The 11,344-nt window shown below is 44.6% G+C and overlaps 1 protein-coding gene across 5 annotated transcripts in view; it reads left to right on the top strand.

The window, feature by feature from the left end:
• The window catches only part of arhgef3 (Rho guanine nucleotide exchange factor (GEF) 3), a 135,471-nt gene that overhangs the window by 119,565 nt on the left and 4,562 nt on the right, over nucleotides 1-11,344 (top strand). For all 5 annotated transcript variants that reach the window (XM_023997638.2, XM_023997630.2, XM_023997621.2 and 2 more), the window contains 6 exons: nucleotides 95-157; nucleotides 811-907; nucleotides 1,137-1,213; nucleotides 4,399-4,656; nucleotides 5,041-5,211; nucleotides 7,919-8,105. In XM_023997638.2, coding sequence (XP_023853406.2) covers nucleotides 95-157; nucleotides 811-907; nucleotides 1,137-1,213; nucleotides 4,399-4,656; nucleotides 5,041-5,211; nucleotides 7,919-8,105 — 853 coding nt within the window. The remainder of the gene's footprint in view (nucleotides 1-94; nucleotides 158-810; nucleotides 908-1,136; nucleotides 1,214-4,398; nucleotides 4,657-5,040; nucleotides 5,212-7,918; nucleotides 8,106-11,344) is intronic.

Raw genomic sequence — 11,344 nt, forward strand, 5'->3', positions numbered from 1 at the left:
CTGATGACTTGTTGTTTTTCTGAGATGTTTGACTAAACGAGGACCCTTGTTTCACCGTTCTCTCGTTGTCTTTACTTCCTCTGTGTGTTTGCAGGCCATCTTTGAGCTTTCTCAGGGCGAGCGGGATCTCATTGAGGATTTGAAGCTGGCCAAGAAGGTACCAGCTGCTTATTCAATCAAGATCATTTCCCTTTTTCCTTTTCATTGAGCCTATCACAGCTAAGTTATTCTACCCTGGTGATCAGCCAGTCTCCGGTTTCCCCTGTGCTCCCACAATCACACACCTATGTGTGTGTGTGTGTGTGTGTGTGTGGTTTCTCCCAAGACCTTGTTACTCACACAGCACTTTCTGTGAATGACCATTAGGCTACGTGTTCTGTGAATGACCACATGTTCTGAATGGGACGTACAAGACACCAACAGATGTTTAGGTTATTTATGTCCAATACTGTTTCTGAAAATATATTTAATATCTTCTGGACATGTCCCATTTGACGTCAGTTACCTTTCTTAGTGCTGTTTTGGAAAATGTTTTTTTTTAAACTTATATTGGGTGTGTAGTTTATATGATCCATCTACGCTTGGCTCAAGTAACTTATCTGGGTCAACCACTTGTAGATGTCCACACCACAAGCTACCAATTAACATGCCAAAACCCCAAGGGTTTTTCCATCTTTAGAGCACACGCTTGATTTCAATGCTTCTAAAGCGTGTTTTAATGAAGCACATGGGTAATATAAGGGGATAAATCCAGTTTGGTGTCATTGTTACTGTTTTCATTGAAGCGTTCTCCTCTCTCTGTACCTGCAGGCGTACCATGACCCCATGCTGAAGCTGTCCATTATGACAGAGCGTGAACTCACCCAGATCTTCGGAACCCTGGACTCCCTCATTCCGTTGCATGAAGGTGAGAATGGAAGCTTGCAAAGTGTAGAACCACAAGATAGGAGAATTGCACACAAACACAGAAGCCATCACACACAGAATCACGCACACACAGAGTCACGCACGCACAGAGGCGCACATCCACACACACACACACACAAACACACACACACACACACACACGCGTAGTTCTTACACCTAAAAGAGCCGTTAGACAGAGGCTGAGACCTCTCCTCCCTCTCATCCCTCAGATCTACTGAGTCGACTGCGAGAGGCCAGGAAACCAGACGGCTCTACAGAAACTGTGGGACACATTCTAGTGGACTGGGTAAGACCATTCCGCCTGATGTTATAATTCTGTTGTAATAATATAGGGTGGTGAGGGTTTCCTAGCTATATGACCTAAACAGGAAAAACGGATAGATGAACTTTATTATCTAATTGTTTTAATAGTTTTAATTACGATTTTTACTTTGCGAGAAATCAGGCAGTTGTATGTTCATACTACACATGCCCAAGGTGGGGATATCTAACAACCAACCACATGTACTTCTGCAACAAAGTAGAGAAGAGGGTTATTACAGAGATCCAGTTTAGTCTATTAATCAGGTTGACAGGCATGTCAAATGTCCTGCTCAGGATTAGCATGATTTTTGTGTCACATTCTTTCTACAGCATCAATTTACTTGAAACTTTTCTGAGAAAGGACTTCAGCCATCCAGAACACCAAAACAGCTAGTTTACAAGGCAGCCTGAGATGTTTTGTTTTCCATAATGGAGCTATCTTATAAAAACAGATTCATCCCCTGTGTCTTAAGGACCTTTTGGCCTAGTTCTTTTTTGATTCCCAATTATCTCTCTCTCTTTGTGTGTGTGTGTGTGTGTGTGTGTGTGTGTGTGTGTGTGTGTGTGTGTGTGTGTGTGTGTGTGTGTGTGTGTGTGTGTGTGTGTGTGTGTGTGTGTGTGTGTGTGTGTGTGTGTGTGTGTGTGTGTGTGTGTGTGTGTGTGTGTGTGTGTTGACCCAGAGAAACTTATATTGGTGTGAAGTCAGGTTACCCTGTGTGGAGGTTGAAATCAAAGCTCTTAACTAACATGCAATCTTAACTTCCTCACAATACGTGCAGTAACACTTTAGCTGGACAGTGAGCTGGAACCAGGCTAGTTCTGCTGTGTTGTGAAGTGTGTTAGTGTGTCCAGGGCTGTTTGTTAGTGTAAGGATGCTGAGCAGCTCCTCTACCATCCCTCCATCCCTACTTCCTGTTTACACTAGGTAGTTATGGAGGAAAACAATGCATGCTTGACAGGAACGCGGAGAGCATCTGCTTCTCAGCTGTTTACTTGCCCTAGTTCTACCTCTCCTCTGAACTCCGTTCCACTGCAGAAAGATGTCAATGTGGTTGCATAATAGAGTACATATTTCCCAATTCCACTTCATTTCCATGGTAGATGGCCTTAATTTATCTATCGGTTACATTAACACTGTGACATCGTTCTGGCTCTGACTGCACCAGCCCAGTGACATTCCTATAGTGTTCAATGTGATGTAGACCAGGTACAATATATATTGAATAGATCTGGTGTCCATTTAAAGATGAAGAGACTAGTTGTATGGTAGACCTACACAGAGCTAGAACCCAAATCAAATCAAATGTTATTTGTCACAGGTGTAGTAGACCTTACAGTGAAATGCTTACTTACAAGCCCTTAACCAACAATGCAGTTTTATGAAAATACAAAAAAAAKAAGTATGAAATAAAAGTAACAAATAATTAAAGAGCAGCAGTAAAATAACAATAGCGAGGTTATATACAGGGGGTACTGGTACAGAGTCAATGTACGGGGGCACCGGTTAGTCGAGGTAATTGAGGTACTTGGGGGTAGAAGCTGTTAAGGAGCCTTCTGAACCTGGACCATGCACTCCTGTACCGCTTGCCTTGCAGAAAAAGAGAACATCCTATGACTACGGTGGCTGGAGTCTTTGACAATTTTTAGGGCTTTCCTCTGGCACTGCCTGGTATAGAGTTCCTGGATGGCAATGAGGGGGAATAGGTGTTGTTGTGCCCTCTTTACAGCTGTCTTGCGACCATGATAGTTTGTTGGTGATGTGGACACCAAGGAACTTGAACCTCTCAACCTGCTCCACTACAGCGCCGTCGATGTGAATGGGGGCGTRCTCGGCCCTCCTTTTCCTGTAGTCCACGATCATCTCCTTTGTCTTGATCACGTGGTACCACACGGCCAGGTCTCTGACCTCCTCCCTATAGGCTGTCTCATTGTTGTTGGTAATCAGGCCTACCACCATTGTGTCGTCGGCAAACTTAATGATGGTGTTGGAGTATGCTTGGCCACGCAGTTGTGGGTGAACAGGGAGTACAGGAGGGGACTAAGCACGCACCCCTAAGGGGCCTCCGTGTTGAGGATCAGTGTGGCAGATGTGTTGTTACCTACCCTCACCACCTGGGGGCGGCCCRTCAGGAAGTCCAGGATCCCACTGCAGAGGGAGGTGTTTAGTCCCAGGGTCCTTAGCTTAGTGATGAGCTTTGAGGGCASTATGGTGTTGAACGCTGAGCTGTAGTCAATGAATAGCATAAGTGTTCCTTTTGTCCAGRTGKGAAAGGGCAGTGTGGAGGGTAATAGAGATTGCATCATCTGTGGATCTGTTGGKGYGRTATGSRAATTGRAGTGGGTCTAGGRTTTCTGGGATGATGGTGTTGATGTGAGCCATGACCAGCCTTTCAAAATACTTCATAGCCACAGACGTGAGTGCTACGGGTACATAGTCATTTAGACAGGTTACTTTGGCGTTCTTGGGCACAGGGACTATAGTGGTCTGCTTGAAACATGTAGGTATTACAGACTGGGTCAGGGACAGGTAGAAAATGTCAGTGAAGACACCTGCCAGTTGGTCAGCACATGCTCTGACTACAAGTCCTGGTAATCCGTCTGGCCCTGCGGCCTTGTGAATGTTGACCTGTTTAAAGGTCTTACTCACATCGGCTACGGAGAGTGTGATCACAGGCTAGCCAATAGGAAGGCTAGCCTAGCTAAATAGGCAGGCTAGCCTAGCTAAATAGTCAGGCTAGCCTAGCTAAATAGGCAGGCTAGCCTAGCTAAATAGGCAGGCTAGCCTAGCTAAATAGGATAACTAAAGACAGTACAGTATAGGGAGTACAGAGATAAAGTTGTCTGGCTGGCTGTTACTGCCTGAGCAGGATGAGATGATGACTTTAAGGAATGAAAAGTAATAAAGTCGGCAAATAAAAACTGAGCACAACTGAAATATTTGATCAGATATCGAAAACCGTGATACATTTTTCCTCCGACCTCAAAAAGAATTATGGAACATGCACACTGCATAAGAGATCCTGCAATAAATATTAACTTGACTGAAGGTGAAACTCAATTACTGACCTCTCTCTCCCTCACCTTTTTCTCTTCCCCACCTCTCTCTCCCTCCCTCCCTCTCTCTCTCCCTCCCTCTCACTCTCTCCCCCTCCCTCCCCCCTCCACCAGTTACCATGCCTGGACTCCTACAACTCATACTGCAGTAACCAGGTGGCTGCCAAAGCTCTGCTGGACCATAAGAAGCAGGACCACCGGGTGCATGACTTCCTGCAGCGCTGCCTGGAGTCGCCCTTTAGCAGGAAGCTGGACCTGTGGAACTTCCTGGATATACCCAGGAGCCGGCTGGTCAAATACCCTCTGCTGCTCAGGGAGATCCTCAAACACACACCTAACGACCATCCGGACCGTCAACACCTGGATGAGGCAGTGAGTGGATTTGGTGATAGACATGAATGCATAAACACACACAACCCTGACTCCCCCCCCCCCCCACACACACACAACCCCCCACTAACCCCCCCCACAACACACAACCCACTAAACCCCCCCACACACACACACAACCCCCACTAACACCCCCACACACACACAACCCCACTAACACCCCACCCCCCAACACACAACCCCCACTAACACCCCCACCCCCCACACACACCCCCCACTAACACCCCCACCCCCCACCCACAACCCCCACTAACACTACCCCCCCCCCACACACACACAACCCCCACTAACACTACCCCCCCCCACCACCCACCCAGCAACACAAAAACTTAAACCACACTTTTCATTCCCTCTTCTTGTCACCAGATCAACATGATCCAGAGCATCGTGGCAGAGATCAACACTCAGACGGGCGAGTCAGAGTGTCGTTTCTACAAGGAGCGCCTCCTCTACCTGGAAGACAGCCAGAGAGACCTGCTCATTGACAGCTCCCGCATCCTCAGCTGTCACGGGGAACTGAAGAACAACAGGGGTGCTGTGAGTAGAGCTGCCTAGCATCGATCACTATTAACGCTTTGGAGTGTAACACACAGCAGACCTGCTACACCACACAGCTATAAAAAAAACTACAATAACAGGTAGCTTTCGTCATGCAAACACAATGCAAACACGACTCAGTGTAGCAGCTCTTTAGCGGTAAAACGGCATGGCAACATCTGATGACAGGGAGTTCAAATGCATACTAACACTCTACTGCTAGGTACGCCTTCTGATGTAAGTAAGGTCAACGCTGAGGATATTTGTTTGGCATTGAATGAGGCACAGTTTTACGTTTGTACCGTACAGAGATATGAATGACCTCTAAATCCACACAGACCTGTGATGGTACGAGCAAACCCTTTGACCATGACCCCTAAAGCACCTCACTCTGTCACCACATATCAATACGTCTACTGGGGTCAGGGGTCAGCTCTGAGAGCATTGGTTCACCTGTAGGCCCTCGCTGGGGCATCTTTCCTGCTGAGGGACAAGAGGTTTCTGAGGTCAAGGACAAGAAGACCGATTTCTGAAACATCCAGTCAATCACTCTGTTCCGTCAACACTGTTACATAAATTACATAACAACCACAGGCAGGCGCAGGGCGGCCGGGGCCAGGGAGAGCAGAGAGAAGGTGTAAGCTAACCCATCGCCAAGCAGCAATGTCCTTAAACATGCCTAGGATACACTCTAACATAGGCTTACAACACGTGTGGCTCCCGAGTGGCGCAGCGGTCTAAGGCACAGCATCTCAGTGCTAGAGGCGTCACTACAGACCCTGGTTCGATTCCAGGCTGTATCACACCTGGCTGTGTTTGGCAGTCCCTTAGGGCGGTGCATAATTGGCCTAGACTTTGTCCGGCTTAGGGTTTGGCCGAGGTAGGCCGTCATTGTAAATAAGAATTTGTTCTTAACTGACTTGCGTACTTAAATAAAGGTGAAAAATATAAGAAAGAAACACATGTGCATAGTGTGTGTTTAGAAAAAAAACATTATCTGGTGACATCCTGAGGAGATGATTGGGCTCTGGTTGCCGAAGTGAGGAAAAAGCATAACGTTGTGGACTGTCAGTCAGAGAGAGGGGCCGGAACATTTGTTTCATCTCCTCCCTTCAACCAAAGCCTTTAATTTGGGTTTTGTTCACCATGTTTGTACCGCATGGTACAAATTGGAAGCACCTGGTCACGTGTTGTTAGACGTTGTATATATCCCGATCCATCATGGGGTGGTAGTAGTAGCATACTGGTGGTTTGGGTTTGATACGGTTCAGTTCCCACCATCGCTCCTGATTCAACCCAGCAGTAATAACAGGGTAGTGGTGGTGTGGAGAGGGACGGAGAGAGAGAAGGAGTAATCCCAGGAAAGGAGAGACAGAAGGCTATTAATCAGGCTGTGCTACGCTAGCTCACCATGACCGACCCAACCGGAGGCACACACAGCCTTTCAAGTCTGGTGGGGAAAAACAGTGAAACATTACCATATTGTGTTATAACAATCAACCAATAAATCCACATGTATTATACGGAAAAATGACTAAAGCCATTACACTAAAGATCTGCACATTCATTTAGCTATTTTTCTATTGGCCATTTTTGTTTTATCAACTGTTAATATGAGAAGAATAGAAGGCTACAGGTCGTTAGAATCAAGGTGAGGTCGGGTCTGTGTGACTCACAGTCGCCTAACATGCCTTTGTCTCTGTCTATCTGCGGTAAAGTGTTGTTATTTAAGGAGGAACACTGACACAGAGAGAGAAATACAACCATATGAAAGTTTCTCTTGTTTCATCTTGTCACGCTGGTTTCACCTAAACCAGCCCATTGAAACCTGAGGGTCTTCATTCAGACACACAGAGCCTGTACTCACATCCGCCACAGATGTTCTGTTCCTATATGGTCAACCATGACCGGCTTGTGTTCTATATTAGACTCGTTCTTATACCATCTTATAACAGTATCTCAGAAAGGTAAAGAGTTGTTTTTAAGTGAAAATGTAAATGTTGAGAGAAGACAAATCCCTGTTTGATGGAGTATTGTTAGTGGGTGTTCTATCGTCAGGGTTCACTGTATTCTTACTCAACACAACCCTGGATGCCTCTACATCACATCTCTGCTAAAGTCTGTTACAACATTATATAACTTCTTTGTCTCTACTCCCTTAAAAGTCTTCCAGTGTTTACTAAACACTGGTCCTCTTAAACGAAACAGTGGCAGTGTTACAGGAACACATCATCCCTTCCTACTCCAGTTCTGAACTTGAAATAAAAGTTGAAGATGTTCTCTTTATGTATCATGCAGTGGCAGCTCATGAAGTCATTCATCACATGGAAAGGAAAGAAATGTGCCAAAGTATCTCTGAGAGTTGTGTATGAAATAGAGCGTGTAAACTGGAGTGTGTTTACAGTACAGATACCACCCATGCTGGTGTTGTTCGTACTATTTTCTAGTCTGAGGAGATTTTCTGGGAGTAGTTGGCCTGCTGCTGAAATATCTGGCCCTGTTTGGTCCAATGACCTTATTTCCAATGTAGCTATGAATTGTATTGTGTTATGGTGTATTGCAATTTTTTGTTATTGCTTACTGCTGCCTCCAGGGCTCCCTTGATAAATATATTCTAATGAGATCTCATTGAGTAATCTGGATAAATATGTTTTAAATGAGGAAAAAGCAGCAGACCCTTACACCTTCCTTTCCCCTCGTTCTCCAGAAGCTGCATGTGTTCCTGTTCCAGGACGTGCTGGTCATAACCAGGGCCATCACCCACAGCGAGCAGCTGCACTACCAGCTGTACCGCCAGCCCATCCCAGTCAGAGAGCTGCAGTGGGAGGACCTGCAGGACGGGGAGATCCGCCTGGGGGGCTCCATCAGAGGGGCCTTCAGCAACAAYGAGAGGAGTGAGTGTTTAMTCCATAGAATTACATATAGAACACTGGAATATGAATTATAGGATCTCTATGGTTTATCCCTAGTGGATAACGACTGTGGCCGCCGATAACTGGAGCTTGACACCCCTATCCTATTAATAATAACTGGAGCTTGATACCCCTATCCTATTAATATTAACTGGAGCTTGACACCCCTATCCTATTAATAATAACTGGAGCTTGACACCCCTATCCTATTAATAATAACTGCAGCTTGACACCCCTATCCTATTAATAATAACTGCAGCTTGACTGGTGTCAGACCTCAGTTATTATAATAGGATAGGGGTCCAAGCTGCAGTTTTATTAATAGGATAGGGTGTCAAGCTGCAGTTATTATAATAGGATAGGGGGTCAAGCTGCAGTTATTAATAATAGGATAGGGGTCAAGCTGCAGTTATTATTAATAGGATAGGGGTGTCAAGCTCCAGTTATTATAATAGGATAGGGTGTCAAGCTGCAGTTTTAATAATAGGATGGGGGTCAAGCTGCAGTTATTATTAATAGGATAGGGTGTCAAGCTGCAGTTTTATTAATAGGATAGGGGGGTCAGCTGCAGTTTATTATAATAGGATAGGGGTTGTCAAGCTCAGTTATTATAATAGGATAGGGGTGTCAAGCTGCAGTTATTAATAATAGGATAGGGGTGTCAAGCTGCAGTTATTATTAATAGGATAGGGGCGTCAAGCTCCAGTTATTATATAGGATAGGGGCGTCAAGCTGCAGTTATTAATAATAGGATAGGGTGTCAAGCTGCAGTTATTATTATAGGATAGGGGTGTCAAGCTCAGTTATTAATATCTAGGAGTTTTCATCGTGTTTCACCAATCAGGTGTCTTCAGTCGCTTGAAGCTTGTGATTCCTACAGGATAAGAATGTCAGACGTGCAAGAAAGACTGAAAAGTTCGCAGTTATACTGTCCGATTTTTGGAGGGAATTATGCTGCGGTAAAACCATACTTTGAAATTGCGACTAGTGTTATGGCTCATGGATTTAGACTGACACTAATTATATTGAACTGTCCTGGTTCTATATCTTCATTTCCTTCCCTTGCCACTACAGGTTGCCAGAGAGGGCTGAAGAACAATTTTGCTGACGCGCAAGTTTGTGTTGTCCGACTGTCCAGACCTCACTCAAGATCGTTTAAGTTTCCCCGTAAGGGTAACACATGCAACTTCTTGGAACACTGTATCGTTTTGCATTTCTTTCTATTTTATGCAGTTTATACGCACAGAGAGGGATGGAGCTGGTAACAAAGGTATCTCTTTTTAACCTATCTCGACAGGGTTGTGTGGAGCACCCTGCGCATTACAGATGTGGGGGGAGTGCTCATTTGGTCCTGGTCACAGTGGACACAGGGTAGCAGGGGATGAAAGCCATAATGATAAACTACTGTGAGATGAAAATGCTATAGAATTGGTCCAATACTAAATTCTAAATTTCTCTCAAGGAGTACAACATGAACACTGCTGTAAAGGAATTGGAGCTCCTGGACAATCATCTCTTGGTGCAGGAAGCTGTATCCTCCGAAAAATGTTGGAATTGAATGCAGAGGTTTGTTAACTTGTCAGAATTATCTTCAATTGTCCTTGGATACATTTAATGGTTTTTGTCAGACTTATATGATTAACAGATTGCTCAGAACACTACCTAAAGTTTGTCAATTTTTGGTTTACATAAAACTTTGGGAGGGATAGAACATTATGGCAGAGTGGTTTAATTAATGCGCAAGGACACATTTCCAGTTGATTGCATCAGTTTGCAACTGAACTCGGTATCCCCTTTTAAATAATACTGTAGTTAATTAATTTAATAATTTCCCATTTAAAATAATAATTAGACACAACTAAGTTTTAATATAGTTTGTTTTAATATTGGTCATTATGTTGAGTTTTATCTCTTTGATTTCTCACCCAGATGATGCTCTGGTGCTATCTGAAGCTGAAGTGGAAGGCCTGCAGTAATAGCAGCTGGTTTTCCTGCATCAATCCGATAATAACAGTGTCTTTTGGAGAATAACAGGCGATTGTTTTCAGCTGTGACTTTGGACTGCTGGCGAACTTGTATGCATGTGAGGGAGAAGCCTGGAAAGGTAGGGGAGAAATGGGATGGTTTGCTCCGTAAGAGATGGTGCGTGTGAATATTTGGAATTATTTATAAGACTCCCTAGTATTCTATGATGCTCGTACAAGTTATGAAGATTTTAGGCTGCCACGTGTCATTTCAATTGTGCTTAATCCATTTGTATTACTCATTATTTTGTCTTCTCTGGTGATATAATCTCATCTTGTTATGCATTTACATAAAAAGTGCACTTTAGGTTCATGATTAAATAATGCTTTACAAAGATTTATGTACTCGCTCCCTGTCTGTGTTTGCTCCAGGTTTTACTTTAGGTTCTACAAATTTACAGATAAGAAGTGCTATGAACTGGTTGTGTATCAGTGCTGAAATTGTAGTTTTTCCTTCTTACATGGTTCAGGTCATAGAGGTGGAGGCCAAAAGGAGAATAGAGAAGAAGAGTTGTGGGTGCCTCTGAGGAGACCATGGAGGACACTACCGCGTGCTGATTAAAGCCTGGCTCTGGGGGGCAACCTCTCATCTCAGAAAAGGGGAAGCAAGATCCATATCACTGGTAAATTACCATAAAACATGCAGATATTTGTGTTGACAGGATGCTGTGACCTGGTATTGTGGTTTCAAGCTCAATGATGCTTATTGCTTAATAGGGCAATCTGCCAGTTGACACAACAACAAAGCCAGCTCATGCCACTGTTTTGGTTACAAGCTGAGGGGTCCAGGGCGCTGTGAATGAATCCACTCTCTTATTCGTAGACAGAGCTTTGGATGCAAGGACTGACCATCTATGATAGTCAAACTATAGTTATGTTTCGCTAGTAGTTGGTCCACTCAATATAAGTCGGTATCACTTTCCGCGGTGGAGGATTACATCTGAAGGTGAGGATTCTCCCGTGTACACCTGTGTCATGGCTGGTCGCCCTATATATAGACCTCCATGGCGCGACACCATTCTTTTTTCATTTTCCTCTAAGAGGACGTCGTGATGGTTTGAGGTAAAACTTTCTGAAGTTCGCTTTGTAAGTCACTGGTAAGGTACTTCTTGCGTGAAGTTACTCACTGGCTGTTTGCAGCTGCTCTGAGTGCTCCACTCGCTGCGTGAGGTTGTCTGTATCTTCAGCCCGTGGTTT

The sequence above is a fragment of the Salvelinus sp. IW2-2015 genome, linkage group LG1, assembly GCF_002910315.2.
Source record: "Salvelinus sp. IW2-2015 linkage group LG1, ASM291031v2, whole genome shotgun sequence".
Lineage (NCBI taxonomy): Eukaryota > Metazoa > Chordata > Actinopteri > Salmoniformes > Salmonidae > Salvelinus > Salvelinus sp. IW2-2015.